An 18,520-nucleotide genomic window follows, 5' to 3' on the forward strand; every position below is an offset into this window, starting at 1 on the left:
CCAAATGAAAAAAATAAACATCCACAAAAGCAAACATCGAACCACAATACAACACACACACAATACTTTTGTCACAAGGACACTTAATGGACTGGAGCTGGCATCATTACACCTAAGCTTACTGAGCTACTATCACAAGTTAAAGTGTAGCTAATCCATTAATATTTGGGCTGGATTCATGAAACTTTAGCTAAGTGTACATTTTATTTTTAAAAAAAAAGTCACAGAAATTTGGATTATTTGGGATTTTTGAAAAGCAAAAGTACAAAAAGGAGAAAAAGAGCAATGCAGTTTTACTGATATAAACAGAAACAAACCCACCAATGTGTTAAAAACATAACCCACACAAACCTCCAGAATCTCAACTTGAACTAAACTCTAGAAGAATGAGATTCAATATGTTTTGGACCAGAGAGCAAAGCTTCATATTTTCTGGGAGAAAATTTGCTCCAGGCCCAGGAACATCAGCAGCGCCTGTACAACAGAGGGGCTAGACTCAGTCAAATTTCATCCATTTGGTTTGTACCAATTTGTCACACTTCTGTTTGGATGAGTCCCTGCCACCTTCCAGCACCTTTTAGACTGGGTGCTGCACCCTCACGCTGCATATTCTGTTACTTTTTGGATGATGTCATCATACACAGTGACACCTGGGCAGAGAATGTGGAGCAGGTGCAGTCCTGGAGTCCCTGAGGCAGGCGGGTCTCATGGCCAACCCAAAGAAGTGTTGATGGAGGGAGGTACAGTATCTGGAGTACCACTTAGGAGGCAGGCAGGGCATCCCAAGACCAAAAAGGAGGTGAGTCACTTCTTGGGGTTGGCTGGTCAATACCCCCGGTTTGCTGTATACTGTGCTAGAGACAGCCGCTGCAAAGCTGCACAACCAAAAGAGTGGAGACAAAAAAATATATAAACATTGAACCATCTTGCAACGCTGTGTCCGTGGGGTCCTTTGTCACAAGGACACTTAATGGACCTGAGCTGTCACTATGACACCTGAACTTACTGAGCTACTATCACAAGTTATATTGTATCTAGTCCATTAATATTTAGGCCGTATTTATGAAACTGTAGCTAAGTTTACATTTTATAACAAAAAAGTCACAGCAATTTGGATTATTTGGGACTTTATTGACAACCAAAGTACGAAAAGGAGAGAAAGAGCAATGCCGTTTTACTGATACATATTCTACTAATTAATTTTTTAAAGTTTACAGACAAATGAGGAAAACCTTGAAAAATCCTGAACTATAAGCAGAAACACATCTACCAATGTGTTAAAAACATAACCCACACAACCCTCCAGAATCTCAACTTGAACTAAACTCTAAAATCAAAAAACTCAAAACTTATCTTAAATCAAACAACAGAGAATAAACAACATCTTCATTAATTAAGAAAAAAATTCAGACATACAGAAAAATCTTTTAAGGTCTCCTGGAATTCAACACAAGATTGTCTTTTAAATCTAATTTTACGAAATACACAAGTAAACATGTACAAAATTTGAAAAATATTATGATTCGTTTATCACTGAGAGTGAGGGAATCTCAGCATTCATGAGTGATGCAACAATTTACAAGAAAACCCCAGAAAAACTAAACTATTGGATTTTTGAGTTAAGATGAACATACAAAGGCTTAATTATGATTGTACTACAACTGCTGTAATGATTCCATTGTTTCATGTCTCTCCAGGCGGTCACATCTTTGTTAAATCTTTCAAAGAAAGACTTTTTTAAACTGAAAACAACAAATTCAGAATAATTTCATTTCACCATTATGATGTTTATGTTAAATATTTGCCAGCTCATTTTCAAACTTCTTGATTAACCAGCATCTGCAACTATATTTTAGATTTTTTTTTAAACAGATTTTATGATGTGAACAATCAATGAATTCTAGTTTATGGAGAAGAATGAGCTGAACCACATCTTCTTTCAGCTCCAAACCTACAGAGATAAAAAGAAACACAATAAATGTTAGGATTGTTCAGATCCACAAATAACCTACTTACAGTTTCATTAAGATCTAAAATTCTGATTCAATCGAGTATTTACTTCATATGTTTCTGAATGGAATTAACACATTTGTTTTAATTTTATTAAATCATTTCATGAAACGTTATTTTGAAAGCGTCTTTCTCTTATATGATGTAAAGTTATACTAAAGCACTTTTTTTTGGATATATTTAAACAGGAGATTTTACTACAGCCACTATTTTACATAAGTTTTAAAAAGAAAGCTAAAACATGAGACACAAATATGAAGTAACTCACTGTGTGCAGAGCTGTTTGTGGTTTAGGCTTGAGGAAGCATTTGCTCCTGGCTCTCTACAGCTATAGGTCAGAAACACAATGTTAGTCCACATCCTGCTCTCATCTGTCACTTTTACAACAATCGAACACAACAGGAAACAGCCCTGAAAGACTGTTTAGATTAAAGTACAGAAACCCTTTTTAATTTAGTGTAGACAAGAGATTAGAGAAAAGGGACAAAGTTTAACTTACGAGATGGGGGACGTTTCTCTGAAGTAAAAAGGAAAAAATGCATCATTTTAATAATTTGTTATAAATGTTAACACAATTTTTTCACGTATTATACAAGGCAGGAAACATAATTTCATGTTTTTATTTTGTAATCTGGACAAAAGCATTAATTTAATTTCTAAAATTAAAAACATAGACACTGGGCTTACTCACTAATGTGTTTATAGATATATTCTGACTTTTCCCACAAAATGTGCTCGTGTTAAATTTATAAGTAAAGCGACTGAAGGTAGAGAACGTACACATTTCTAATGCAGGTAAAGGTGTACCTCAGGATGTGTTTGTTTGGCAGAGTTGATGGTTAAGAAAAGAGAAACAATGTTTGGGTTTCAATAACTGAGTTGGTGGTTATTTTGTTCCCTGACACAAACTGTAGCTCAGGTGTAAAAAACAAAACAAAAACAAAAAACAAACAAAACACAAAGACAGAAAGAAAAATGATGCAGAAAAAGTAAATAACAGACAAGAAGAAAAAGTGAAGTAACTGGACAAAAATCTACAAGTGCAGAGAAATGAAGGGGCAAGTTATGAAACACAACAAGCATGATTAATGAATATCGTTGTAATATATTGAGGATTTAAAAGAGTCTGATCATCCTGCTGGCAGAGAAAGTGTTAAAATACTTAAATATTAATCTGAGGACTCAGCTTACACTGCTTTTGGTTGTTACCTGTTTAATCCTGTGTGCATTGTTTGTTTTCTTTTGAAAACTGTTAATAATGACTTCAATTAAGTCATATTACTCTTACTATCATTATTATTGTTTGTACTATGTCATCATTGTTGTTGCATTATACAAGAAAAATCCAGGAAGTTTGTTTCTCACCTGTCCTCTTTTTGTAAATAATGAATGCGATCACAGTGATGGCAGCAAGAACGACCACAGCAACAACAACAGGGATGATCAGGAAGATTCCTGTGGATCACAGAACAAACAAAAGGTGAGAACAAAAAGTTTCCAATCAGATAACAATCATGTACAAGAGCTTCGTTTATGGTCACTAAATATTTGTCTCACTAATTTTTGTTTTCATTCCAACAATAAAAGTTCTGCCATTTAATTTAATTTCAATACATTGCCAATAAATTTGAACATAGCAATGTTTCAAAATATACATTTTCCCCCATTTACTATTTAATCTTCTAAAACTGTCCATTAGTCAGATAATCAGTGGCCACACATGAACATGTTTTATATTCATCAATGTTCAGCAAGGAAAAAATGTGGTGGAAAAACACAACTTGGTCTAAACTGATTTAGGTCTTAAAATTATTCTGACAGAAGCTGACAGAAAGAATATCAAAGATACTCGCAAATTTAAATAAACAGTGAAAAGACAGCAAAGTGGACAATAATTTAAATCAGAGCGCTCAAAACTTTAAATATTAATATTTATTAAGAAATTAACAAATCAGTATCAGTATTAAAAATATTTAATATAAATCTGTATACAACGGGGGAGGAATTAAACTTTTCATCAAACTCAAATAAAACCACATGAACTGCACGGTTTTTACAGTAAACTAAATGCATGTTTCCTACCTTCATCACTTTTACCCTTGTTGGTTTTGATCTCTGATTTGTCCAGTCTGGTGACGATGTCCTCGTTCACACCAGAGAGCTGAAACACACATCTGTATCTGTGCCAGTCTTCAGGTTTGACTGATGATACATCCAGGTCAACACTCATCTGGAAGGTCCCGTCATTGTTGGTGAGAATCTCTCCTTTGTTCACACCCTCATGAAGCTCCACTCCATCTTTTTTCCAGACCATCTCGGCTCTGTTAGGATAGAAACCTGTAGCGTGGCAGGTGACTGGAGAGGAGGAAGACTTCTGGAGGAGAGACAGTGAGGGACGAACTGGAGAGATATTAAAATTATCATAAGGAGTGAGAAGGATTAGAAATGAGTATATCAGAGCTAAAACTGTGGAAGATGATCTGCTATGACGACCAGGAGCAACTTTAAAAGATTATTATTATTATTATTATTGTTATTATTATTATTATTAAAACCATACCAATTTCTTTTGATGTGATGTAGTTTATTAAATTAAATTAAATTTAAAAAATGTGTCAAAATGCCACGCGAAGTGCAATTATATTAACCCTTTCACATTAGGGGTCACTACAGTGGACAACTATTCAAAATCTGTTTTCTTGTATTTGTGTCAGTGTTGATGGTAAACTTGCACATAAACCACTACATTGGACACTGATGAGTCCAATAGGCAGGGTTATAGTTGTTACATATATTGTTATACTGTTATAAAATATTTTTAAAATATATTTTAAAATATATTTTTGTTATGTTATAGTTTTTACACAGTGTATATTAATTATTCATTTGTCAAATTCATAAGTCAAAATGTTTGTTGTACAACTAAGTGGACATGTAAAAATACTCTTTGAAAATGAAAAGTATATGTTTAAAAAAATGAAGTTCAAAAATTTTTTTTTCATGCCTTAAGATGAATAAAAATACTCAAGAAAAAAAAGCTCTGATTGAGGTTTTCATAATTCATGCATATAAAGGTTAATTTAATATCATATTAAGTAATAAACTGAGACATATAACTTTTGGTTAACAATCTAATTCTGGTCATAGATTTTACCTGTCCTCATCAGAGAGCTCCTCCCATAGTTCACATACTTCTTCAGCCACTCAGGACAAATCTGGGTGAGGTAATTCTTATACTGTGTGATCAAAGCTTTGTTACTGTCCCACTTCGTCTTTGTCATGACAGCCTGTTGTTTTGGAGCGACCCATGTCTCTGTCTTCAGGTCAAAGCTTATGAAGTCCTCTCCATCATAGCCGTCTTGGCGATATCCATTCACTTCACCTGTTTCTTCATCCCATTCACAGCCGTACATCCGCTGGACAATGTGAACACCTGACAGAAACACAGAGACAAAGACTGCAGTGAACCAGAGAGAGGCTGCACTAAAGTCTTACACTGACACAGAGACGTGATCAACATATAGAGGATCTACATTTATGGCTGCTTTTGTCTCAGTGGAAGATTTTTAAAACAAATCATCATTAACAATGTAGATTTTACAGAAAGACACTGGGAAAAAACAGAATTAATTTTCTCCCGTTAGCACATCTACGTCCTGCCTGCAGAGATATCACTGCACAGGTTATCTATGCTGCTGTAGGTGGAGAAACTTCCTGTGAGCTGCAGGATCAGACAAACACACTAAGCTGGATCCTCAGCAGCCGACACAGATCCTGATTCTAGATTTACTTTCCATCCTCTGAAACTCTGCAGCCGTCATCAGCCTGTGAGAAACTAAGCACCAGACTGTCCTGAGGTTTTTCTAGAGGTGTCTGTTTAATATGATCATGTGACATTAATCTAATCTGGAGTTCTACTTACAGTATTTCAGGCTCCAGCAAATGCTTCATGTCATCATTGATGACTATGCAAGAAATAATTTTTGATAAATCAGTTAAGTTCTCTGGTAGCACGGTGGCACAGTGGTTAGCACTGTTGCCGCACAGCAAGAAGGTCCTGAGTTCAATTCCACCATCAGGCCGGGATCTTTCTGTGTGGAGTTTGCATGTTCTCCCCGTGTTTGCGTGGGTTCCCTCCGTGTGCTCCGGCTTCCTCCCAGCGTCCAAAGACATGCAGCTTGGGGTGATAGGTTAATTGGATAATCCAAATTGCCACTAGGTGTGAATGTGAGTGTGAATGGTTGTCTGTCCCTGTGTGTTGTCCCTGCGACGGACTAGCGACCTCGCCTCTCGCCCTATGACAGCTGGGATAGGCTCCAGCGCCCCCCACGACCCTGAAAAGGATAAGTGGAAGCGAATGGATGGACAGTTAATTTCTTGTGCTGTGACCTGACAAAAAGGTGAAAAAGGTTCCCCTAAGATTTTACAACCATGTTGTCATTTTTTATTACATTTACTAAGAGCAGAGGACTGAAACAATAACTCAGACCTTGAATTCGACTCCATGCTGGGACACTTTGGTGTTTTTCAGCGCTGTGACCAGATCAGATTTTGCACTAAAAATATTAAAACATTCACATTAATGATATTATTGGATGTGTAGCACAGAGATCTGTGAGCGTCTTTGAGTAGGAACCTGAGCGCCGCTGATGCTGTGATGAGAGCCGACAGTCTACAGGTGAGAGCGACACGAGGAGTCATTCCTGCTTTTATAACATCGCTGCTCTCAAAGCCACGAGAAACGTCTCGGTGCATCATCACAGGTATTTTCTTTATATGAACATGTGGAGTTACACACCATCTAGGTTCAAATTCCACACTTTTCCAGCCCGTTTGGTTAATAAATTATATTAAAATTGCTAATCAATAAATCAGGACGCTGTGAATGTCCATGAAAATCTCGCAAAAACACCTCCTTATAGGCGGCAACAAAGTGAATGTGGGATGAGCTGGTGTTGTCTGCACTCCTTTGATTGGAGTGTAGATTAAGTGGAGGAGAAACATGGGGAGGCCCTGCATGAGTCAAGAAAACGCTCACAGCTGTCACTGAGAGAGGTGGGCGGGTCGATCCAAATATCGATAGTATTGATACCAACACTGGTATTGGTTACGGATCAATACTAGCATGACTGGATTGATACTTTGCTTTTATCCTTCATGTTCAGTATGTAGCCGCTGAACTGTGTTAATTATTTCTGTAGTGGGGATTCCCTTTGTCCAACCAAACATCCTACAGCTTAAAATTCACAAGGCACTGCTGCACTGTAGTAATGTTTTGTATGCAGGCAAAAGAAGTCCAACTATCAAACTCGAAAGTTGCATTTTATTGTTTATTTTTCCAGTTTGGAAAGCAATAACAAAGATCCATCTTTGTTCCTCCCCGCTGCTTCTCCTGCTCTGGTAAAAAACCATAGGCCCACCCCAGTGCATTCTGGTCCTATACCAGTCCCTTTATTTATATATATAAAAAAAAGACCTTACAGTTCTTCCTGGCTGACTTAGCAAGATAAACAACAAAACAAAACAAAACAAAACAAAGCAAATATTAACCTACAAATAAACTTGCAAATAACCCAAAAATATAAACAAACCAACAACAAACACCAACAAATTTCAGAATAACAAAAATAAAGAATAAATAGCTCCAACAATTTCTTTGGAAGAATAAACCTCAAACATGCACTATGAAAAATGTCCAAACCTTTTTGTGTGCTTTAGAGACAGAATTTACATCACAGGTCTCCAAAAAACTGAGTTTCAAAAAGCATGAAAAGCTGAAAAGTGTGTTTTGTTGTGTCAACTAATTATTGTGGAAAGTAACAATCACAGTGATATAGTGGTCATGGCTCACTACTCTCCCCCAATTAGCTGCCTGAATAACTTGAAATTATTGGAGCTGATATCGACAATACTGCCCCTGTTGAAAGTGTGAATGTTGAATGTTTTTGTTGAAATGTCCAGGCAAGTATATACATGTTAAATGACCAGATATACCTGTTCAAATAGCGTCAATTAACTCACAACTATATGATAATTCTTCATAACTAAACAATAAGAACAAGTAGTCTGATGTCCTGTGATCATTATGAAGCTATAATTTGAAATACAATAACACGTTAAGTTTTTGTACAAAGTATCGGTGTCGGATCAGTATTGTTGATACCACCCTGAATATTACATCACTAGTCACTGAGCGCCGGAAAAAGCAGCTCAGTGATCCGCCCAGTACGCTGTTATTTTCCGCCGCTCTTAAATGTTGCGTAGATGAGTGACCAAAGCTGTGTTTAATGACCAAAACAACCCGTGGGTTTTTTCACCGCTCATAGGGAGGCTTTCTGGAAGGGTTCTTGCTGAATTTTACGGCGTCCTGATTTAACGACACCACCTTAATAATCAACCTTCAGCCAGTTTATGGGAAAAGTGAGACATTTTAACAATTTACTTTCCTTGATTATATTTTCAGGTTGTTGTTTATTAGTAAAAAAAAAAAACCCATTAAATTTTAAATCTGGGACCAAAAATATTAAACATAGACTGAAACTCATATTTACGGTCTTATTTTTAAATAGGACAAAAATCAGTGTAAAATTTAGAGAAACTGTTAACTGTTAAACGTCTGTCTGTTAGACCAAAAATAAGAAACACAAACTATCTACTTCTCACCAAACTGTTGTACTATTGAAGTAAAACTAAAAGTTAAATATTTATTTATTTTCCACAGAGTAGCTTTAAGTTTGTCACCGATTTATTTATGGAACCTCTGCTAATGAAAGATAATCCTGAAAACATTTCCTCATGAAAACGGGCTGAATGTTTTATTTTCATGCATTTAGTTAAATTCATTCATAAAGAGGCCGTGGACAGTGAACGGGTCATTCAGCTGTCTCTACTTTCAGCCAGAGGCGGAGGCAGACATATGATACACCCGGGGCTTAGCCCTAAAGGGTAGTATGCATGTGGGATTGGGGGGGGGGGGGGGGGGGGTGTTTAGAAATGACTGAAAGATTAATTGGCTCTGTTTTGAGTTTTGTTCGAAAAAGAATGACTTCATATTGGGAAAAATATATATCACATATACAGGACACCTTAAACTAGTTTTTTAATTAAGCAGCAAGGCAGAACAAGGTCAGGGCTGTATCAAAACATGAGGACTAAACCCCAATTCAACCAGACCCAGAACTGATCCGGAATTAAAACAGGACTACAACAGTTCAAAATCAGGACTACTGAGGACTTAACCAAGACAGAACCAGAATCAGAACTAGATGATAGTAGCACTAAAAATCATCATAGACCTGCACTACACTTATTTTTTTAATTCTACCAAAGTACAATATTTAGATTAAGAAAAGTTTATATAATTATTTAGCCTTGTTGTGCAAACAAGCCTGCATAACTTAATAAATATAGAATTTGAAAAATAACAAACCTAAAAAGAAACACTAGGTACGAGATACATGAGTACCTATGATACAGTGATACTTTTGGTAAACAACCATTTGACTAACATGTGTGTCTCACCTGCTCTTGTTCATCTCTGTTCTGTCCTCATTCTCCTCTCTCTCCCTCTCTGTTCCTCTCTCTCCCTCTCTGCTCCTCTCTCTCCCTCTCTCTCCCTCTCTGTTCCTCTCTCTCCCTCTTTGTGCTGACAATCATCAAATATACAGTTGAAACCAGATATTTACAAACTCTTCAGATAAAAACACAACACTTTTATAATTGTAACATCAAATCAGACTAAATGTTTATTTTTTTAGATTGATAAATATAAAAAACATATTTGTTAACTTTAAGAGTAAAGAGAGAAACTATCTGTATTTCTTAATTGTAAATGGCACCAAATTGTATTCAAAATTGAGCCACACTTATGGAGCTCCACAGTTCTTTTTCTTGTGTTTTGGTTGACATCTCTTGATGTTCCCATGTCAAAGAAACAGGCTTTGTGTTTTGCCTTATATGCATCCACAGCTGTGCCACCAATTCACTCACATGGACTCTACTAACCAATCAGAAGCTTCTTCAGCTCAGAATAGAATCTTTGGAGTTTTCTTATTAATTAACAATAAACTTAGTGTATATGTGCTCCTAAATTTGATGAAAGTGATAAAAAAAAATAGACAGCTCTGTCTCTCTTTATTCTGACATTTAACTAATTCAAAAGATATTTCAATATTTATTTATCCAAAACAAAACAAGTTTACTCTAAATTGATGTTGTACAGTAAAAAAATGTTCTTGTGTTTTCCCTAAAGTGTGTGTAAATATCTGGTTTAAACTGTGAATATACTGCTGTGTATTGAAGTTCCTCTTGTTTTGCATAGAAATATACTGAACAACATACAAAGCATAATATATAAAATACTACCAGAGTTTTTTCTTTGAAAGAAGCCCCTTATGTCCATTCTTGTATATCAGTGCATTACTGAAACCGATTTATTTAGCCGTGGAGGGAAACAACTAAAAATATGAAATAAACACACATGTAAGCTGAGACTCTCTAAAGAAACAGCATTGTTGTTGTTCGGCTTTTCATTTTGCCATTTGTTGATTCACTTGAAGAGCAAGTAACGTAATATGGGTCAAGTGATCAGTTTGATATCAATCTTTCGTGATACACCGTCATATTTACATTATTTGTACAGTACAAATGATTTGCTTTGGTACCTGGTCGAACTTCAGTTCTCCTCTGTCTGCCTGGCTCCGTTTCTCCAACAGCGCACTCGCAGGCAGCAGCTCCTCCCGCCCCCTCGCTCAGTCGCTTAGTGTCTGAGCTCGGATCATACCAATATTAGGGGGGATTTACGCACAGTCGTAAATTCCCACAGTGTACACTATGTGCTTCGAATATTGTGTGTAGTTTTTGTTTTATACAGTTGTCAGCCAGGCATCTAACTATGAAAAAATTACACTCCAAAAGACCCCGGGCTTCTGACAAAACAACCCGGGCTTAAGCCCAGTAAGCCACCCGCTCCGCCACTGCTTTCAGCCTGTTACAAAGTCAACCCTATTTGATTCTACTTTTTGTATTAAATATAACATTATTATTATTATTATTATTATTATTATTATTATGTGTTTAATGGAATCTGGAAAAACTGTTGTCATAACTGTGACATCACAGCACATTTAACATCTCAGCTAGATGATAAATTATTTCATCCTAAGATGCTGTTGATGGTGTCTGACATATTTTCTTTTTCTATAATTTATTACAACATGTGATTATTTGTGAGGGACGTCTGAACTGAGACACGGAGCGACTTCCTGTGAGCTGCAGGAACAGACAAACACACTAAGATGGATCCTGAGCAGCAAACTCAGATCCTGATCCTGGGTTTAAGTTTCCATCCTCTGAAACTCTGCAGCCTCCTATTGTTCTAAAAAAAATCGTATAACTGCGGGAAAACTACACACCAGACTATGTTGAGGTCTTTCTAGAAGCTTCCACTGAAGGAGAGTTTCAGTCCAGGATTGTTTTTATTAAAAGTCAAATATTAGTTCACAATAATTGTAAAACAAATACATCTCAGACTGATTATTTAGATCCAGCTGATTTTCTGGAGATTAATTTCTGAATAATCGATTATTAAGAAATTGCAGCAAAAACAACCATCAAGGTTTCAGAGGCAAAAAATCCTAAATATAAACCGAAAACTTCAAATATCATGAATTTATCTTTATTATTTGATTATTGTACTGTAGTTCTACATTCATTATGAATTATTATGTTAATAATTTTAATCTGTAATCTGAATGAAACATTTAATATGTGTGCAAACCTGTTTACTACTGTAAACAAAACACACTGAAAACATTAACAGCAAATATCAGTAAAAAATTAAACATGAACAAACCTCCAGTTTGGTTGAAGCGCTGCTTTGCAGTGTCAATGTTGGCTTTGAAAGACTGCTGGGAACCCCAACAGTTTGCAGTCTCTCTCTCCCAGTACTGCTGATCTGTGTTCTTGGCAATCCAGTCCTGTTTGGGCTCAGCTTTCTCCGTGTTGCTGTCATAATAATCAATCTGAACATCATCAACCATCCCAACAACCACAAACTCTGGGAAGTTTGGGACTTGAGAGGATCCAGTAAGGAAATACTTCAGCGAGTGGGTCACTGTAAGAAACAGTTAATGTTGTGAGATCTCAGGAACACAGACTTATAAATTCTTTTATTTTTTAAATAACACAATAAGAAAAACTACAGCACATTAAGGACATCCTGTAATAATCCTGCTGTCCCTTCAATAAACACAAAATAGATTTATGAATAGATATTCAGTGGTTAATGTAATTTTTCTGATCCTCTTTTCTTCAAAACTTCAAATTCTAGTTTGAACCTGATTATTCACAGAAAGTTTTAAAACTGGTGTTTATCCTTCAGTTTGGTTTAATTCAGTTTTCATGATTGATGGTTTGAACGCATTATAGGTTTTAATTTAACTATATTTTTATTTTGTTTTCATTGTTAAACAAAATACATATTATTTTTAATCTGTGACCTCTGAAGTGAGTTGTTCTCTTTTGCATTTCAATTTTTGATATTTCAAATTATATGAATTGATTGAAGCATATCGATGCTTCTTCTTTGTTTATATTATTTTTATAGATTTTTTTAAGCTTAAAATTGTTACAGAAAGTTTTACTTCCAATATCTTTGATCGATAATATTATCAATAAAACCAACGCTAATGTTAGGTAACTATTATTTGGGGAATATTATCTTAGCAATTGTTATTTTATGGTTTATTCTGTAATCAGGTTTTCAGTTGAGTTTTCAGTTATCAAAAGTCAACAATATTTGTTAGTTTAAAACGCTTCTCATTAGCGCTCCCTGGTGGAGATTGTTTATAAATTGCAAAACTTTTCTGGTATTTCTCACCTGCAGCTTCTTATTGATCATTCAGCAGTGATACAAAAAATTAGTTCGTGATGGTATGTGTAGTGTATTGGCACTTTACATACATAAACTATCTGATATTATTAAGTAATAATGATTTAATTTGCATCTCAATTCAGTTCAACTGAATTCTATTTTATTTTATTTATACACCTCACAACAAAAGTCACCTCATTGCGCTGTTAATTAAGCAATAACGCCAGAAAAACAGTGAACTTTATATCCGGGTGTAACTACTCGTTAGTTACGATATGTGTGCGCATGTCAAACAGAAAATATTCACAAGCATAAAACTGGTGAATAATACTGAAGACAATACAAAGCAGGAGTCTTTTAACTTTTAATAGACTGCATAAAATGACATGTGGCTCTTCATATACTGAACAAATAATTTTTAAATAATAGTAAAATAAAAATAATATTTATAAAGATACTTAAATGAACTTTAGTTAACTTTAATAAGCAGCTGTTGTGTGAAAATGTTTTAAACCCTCATGAAAATTAAAATGGTACTTAGTTTTTAAAATAAACGTTTTAATTATTGTTACCAGATTATCATCAGACCTCCTCACTGATGTTTTATTTGATGGACTGTTTGGAGAGACAGCAGAGTCACAACGCTTAAAAATGCGTCACGAACGGTTTAAACCCGGAAATCATCAAATAGTTTGGGACATAAGTCGCCTTGTTTTAATCTTTGCCTTCATCTAAACTTGAATGTTTATTATTAGGTATTGAAGAGATAAACAGACGATTTAATTACCTGTATAATATAATCGATTGTTTCTAAACACTGACATTATCTACACTGTAAAAAAAAAAAAAAAGTAATATAAAAGTATCTTACTGTATATTTTACAGTTTTGTACTGTTTTTCTGGAATATCATTAAATTTACATAAGTAGACTGTGATTTTACATGTCAAATGTAAAATAACATAACATCACTGTAAATGTAATAAAACACAATTTTCTTGTTTTTTAAATATATTTTTTTGTACATATGCATTCAGTGGGGCAAAAAAGTATTTAGTCAGCCACCGATTGTGCAAGTTCCCCCACCTAAAATGATGACAGAGGTCAGTAATTTGCACCAGAGGTACACTTCAACTGTGAGAGACAGAATGTGGAAAAAAAATCCATGAATCCACATGGTAGGATTTGTAAAGAATTTATTCGTAAATCAGGGTGGAAAATAAGTATTTGGTCAATAACAAAAATACAACTCAATACTTTGTAACATAACCTTTGTTGGCAATAACAGAGGTCAAACGTTTACTATAGGTCTTTACCAGGTTTGCACACACAGTAGCTGGTATTTTGGCCCATTCCTCCATGCAGATCTTCTCGAGAGCAGTGATGTTTTGGGGCTGTCGCCGAGCAACACGGACTTTCAACTCCCGCCACAGATTTTCTATGGGGTTGAGGTCTGGAGACTGGCTAGGCCACTCCAGGACTTTCAAATGCTTCTTACGGAGCCACTCCTTTGTTGCCCGGGCGGTGTGTTTTGGATCATTGTCATGTTGGAAGACCCAGCCTCGTTTCATCTTCAAAGTTCTCACTGATGGAAGGAGGTTTTGGCTCAAAATCTCACGATACATGGCCCCATTCATTCTGTCCTTAACACGGATCAGTCGTCCTGTCCCCTTGGCAGAAAAACAGCCCCATAGCATGATGTTTCCACCCCCATGCTTCACAGTAGGTATGGTGTTCTTGGGATGCAACTCAGTATTCTTCTTCCTCCAAACACGACGAGTTGAGTTTATACCAAAAAGTCCTACTTTGGTTTCATCTGACCACATGACATTCTCCCAATCCTCTGCTGTATCATCCATGTGCTCTCTGGCAAACTTCAGACGGGCCTGGACATGCACTGGCTTCAGCAGCGGAACACGTCTGGCACTGCGGGATTTGATTCCCTGCCGTTGTAGTGTGTTACTGATGGTGACCTTTGTTACTTTGGTCCCAGCTCTCTGCAGGTCATTCACCAGGTCCCCCCGTGTGGTTCTGGGATCTTTGCTCACCGTTCTCATGATCATTTTGACCCCACGGGATGAGATCTTGCGTGGAGCCCCAGATCGAGGGAGATTATCAGTGGTCTTGTATGTCTTCCATTTTCTAAGGATTGCTCCCACAGTTGATTTTTTCACACCAAGCTGCTTGCCTATTGTAGATTCACTCTTCCCAGTCTGGTGCAGGTCTACAATACTTTTCCTGGTGTCCTTCGGAAGCTCTTTGGTCTTGGCCATGGCGGAGTTTGGAGTCTGACTGTTTGAGGCTGTGGACAGGTGTCTTTTATACAGATGATGAGTTCAAACAGGTGCCATTCATACAGGTAACGAGTGGGGGACAAAAAAGCTTCTTACAGAAGACGTTACAGGTCTGTGAGAGCCAGAGATTTTCCTTGTTTGAGGTGACCAAATACTTATTTTCCACCCTAATTTACGAATAAATTCTTTACAAATCCTACCATGTGAATTCATGGATTTTTTTTTTCACATTCTGTCTCTCACAGTTGAAGTGTACCTCTGGTGCAAATTACTGACCTCTGTCATCATTTTAAGTGGGGGAACTTGCACAATCGGTGGCTGACTAAATACTTTTTTGCCCCACTGTATTTAGATTGTAAAAATACATTCAGAAATGTATCATAATTTCACAAATATTTGTCTGTTATTTGAGAGATTGATCTGTTAAATTCAAATGTAATACTATGGAAAAATATATAAAATGATTGACAATTAATGAGAATAATTAATAATTAAAGGAGTATTTGAATTATAATTTTGCTGAAAATTTCATGTCATCTAGGTCTGTTTCAATAATTCAGAGGTAACAAGTGAAAATATAATTAATAGGAATAAAAACTAAAAAAAACATATAAAACATTGCACGGCCACGCTGTGCTAATTATATATTTAAAAAAATAAATGTAGAGGTAGGAATTGCAATTAATATAAATCTCAAAGTATTCACAACATTCCTGAACAGAAATAGGCCTCTGCACCTGGGGTGAGGGCGTGGCCATGAAAACAATGTTACATGCCATTGGATGTTGGGACACATAATAACATGACGCTAAGCATCGGCCAATGAATGTGAACTAACAACCACAAGGTCGCGGGTATGGCTGTGGAAAGTAGTGATGGTAAACTTGATTATTTTTGCTGAATCGAGTTTGAATGAGTCACTCACCAAAGTGAATCGGGTTTTTTGAGTCATTTGAGTCACTGAGTCAGTTGACCAGAGTGCAAAAAATGTACATTTTCACTCAAACTTAATTTGTTTCTCTTGTCATGTATATCCTACTGCTAAGATGAGTGATTGAAAAAGAAAAACAACTATTTTTATGGAGCAAAAAAGAGCAAAAAGAATTCTAAAGGGAACATTTATTTTTATTTTATTTTAGTAGTATTTTCCTCAAATGTGTCAAATATATATTTTCCCATCTAAATGTCCACTGAGCTGTGAGCCAGGGGGCGGTAATGCGCCTTAACATTGGTTGCCAACCAAGAAGAAGAAGAAGAAGCTGCGAGCCAGGAGGGAGGGGGTGAGTGAGTCCTGAGTGATTCGCTTACGCTATGATTCAGCACAGGAAGGGAGGGGGTGAGTAACTCAAATGTGTTGTTAGCATGTTAGCAGAGCGATGCTACTGTGAACCGAGGAGCTATTGTCTTGATGTGAGCTTCTACTCAGGGTTTTTTCTTCCAGTTCAGAGCAGAAATGTTTTTGTTAAGAAACTGGCTGTTGTTTTTTTCCCCACAGTTTTAATTATAAGCTAGATATATTTCTACTAATGAAATTAGTTTGCTAAGAGCAACAGGGATGAGTCAGTGAGTCAGTTGGGCTTGTGAATCATGATTCACGAGTCAGTAAAGTGATTCTCGAGTATTGAACGATTCATTCATGATTCGCGCATCACTAATGGAAAGCGCGCTGGAAGAGATAGGTTGGTGAAAGATCATCCATGCAGTGCTGCAAGGCAAGTATATCAAACTCAGCTTAGTAGATTTAACTTGGAATTGCTTGACCACTATGAAATCAAATTGTAATAGGCTATACACTGACACTTGTGGTGCTTGCTCTGCAAACACAGTCCCATTCGTTCAGTTATTTTGGTAAAAGTTTGTGTTAAAGTGACAACTTACAACATATCAATACTTATCAGTTAAGTATAATCAGCATAACAATGAGGCTTTTGTTTTACTCGAGTTGTTCTTTGCATATGATTACTTTGCAAATTTCTCCAAGGGAACCCAAATGGCCAGCAGCAGCCCTGAATGTGAGACTTTCAGAAAGCTAGAGCTACTTCTAAACCTGCAGGTTATGTGCCTCAAATATACCCCTTTTCGTTGCTCCAGATGTGGGGAGGCAGATGAACGTTCGAGGTGGCATCGTCCCCTTCTTTTGTGCTCAAATGTGTGTTTGCATTACATTCTTTTTTCTACGTGCTTTTGTTTATGCATAAGTGTTAGTTGTTCTTGGATTGTTCCAGGAAGGGTTATCTTTTTGTCAATAAAATCCATGTTAATGATTGAAACAATGTCTCATGTCTTATAAGTAAAATAAACATCTACAAACTGCTCAAACACAACATATGATCAAGAACTAACATAATCTTGATGTAATTATAATCAGGGGTTTTGTTTAATAAGGGTTCTTTGGGTGTTTTGTGACAGATAAAACCCACAATCTTACAGGGAGCACACTTAATTCAAACTGAAAGTCCAGTAAATATTCAGGAAATTTATGTTAAATTACACTTCAAATCTAAATTTACATGTGATATTATGTAAAATTAACAGTGAATTGTAATTTTAAAGCCAATATCTAGTTTTTTGACATGTTTTGAAAGATAAATCAAATTATTTTGTGCTGTATAATGTAGTATTACATCAAATATAATTGAATATATAACTTTTTTACATCAAATAATGTTATTTAACCCAACTGTTAACTGTATATTTCTGTAAATTTAAGCATTATTATTCATATTGCCACATTCATTGACCTTGTTTATAGGAAATTTCATTGTTTAATCACATTAAAATGTTCCTAATTTAATGTTTAAAAGCACTTGAAAAAGGCAAAATCCCATGTAAAATTAGGGCAACAAATTGTATTTTCATTACTGAAAATAACCGTATTTTTATGAGGAAGTTATTTTCTGTTATTTTACGGTATTATTTTGGCGCCCCAGCTGCCGGAATAGTACTGTTTTTTTAAGATGTTTTTTTAACAGTGTACTAGGATCCATTACAACTAAATGTTTAGCGTATTTCTGGGGAGCAAACAGTCCGTCCATTTGTCTTTCAAATTACATAAATCTGACATATAAAAAGACAGAAATATAACAGTCAAACTGACCTGCTGCTGCCCCCTGTATTCCCAGGAGAAGAAAGAAGATGAAGGCCTTCATCTTCTTTCTTCTTTCTTCATCTTCTACATTGTGACCATAAACATCCAAACCTTTAACAGACTTTATGCGCTCGCTTGTCCAGAAAAAGCTAAAGCTAAAATGGAGAACCAGGAGAAACGTCACCATTAGCCTAGATCAGAGCCAATAGGGATTTACTCTGAGAGTAAACGTCACTTAAATCAACGAAACTGAAAG

At 36.0% G+C, this 18,520-nt stretch overlaps 2 protein-coding genes across 2 annotated transcripts in view; both read right to left on the bottom strand.

Annotated features, from left to right (window-relative positions):
- Positions 1-18,520, bottom strand: part of LOC113015191 (major histocompatibility complex class I-related gene protein-like) — a 74,417-nt gene that overhangs the window by 23,921 nt on the left and 31,976 nt on the right. The gene's annotated exons all lie outside the window — the stretch shown is intronic.
- On the bottom strand, positions 1,111-18,325 carry LOC113015182 (class I histocompatibility antigen, F10 alpha chain-like). The gene is given in 8 exon segments (XM_026157132.1): positions 1,111-1,951; positions 2,279-2,338; positions 2,510-2,527; positions 3,376-3,465; positions 4,093-4,410; positions 5,165-5,443; positions 11,864-12,124; positions 18,274-18,325. Coding segments are annotated over 8 exon segments (1,236 nt in total). The 3' UTR covers positions 1,111-1,793.

Source organism: Astatotilapia calliptera, chromosome 22 (genome assembly GCF_900246225.1).
Source record: "Astatotilapia calliptera chromosome 22, fAstCal1.2, whole genome shotgun sequence".
Lineage (NCBI taxonomy): Eukaryota > Metazoa > Chordata > Actinopteri > Cichliformes > Cichlidae > Astatotilapia > Astatotilapia calliptera.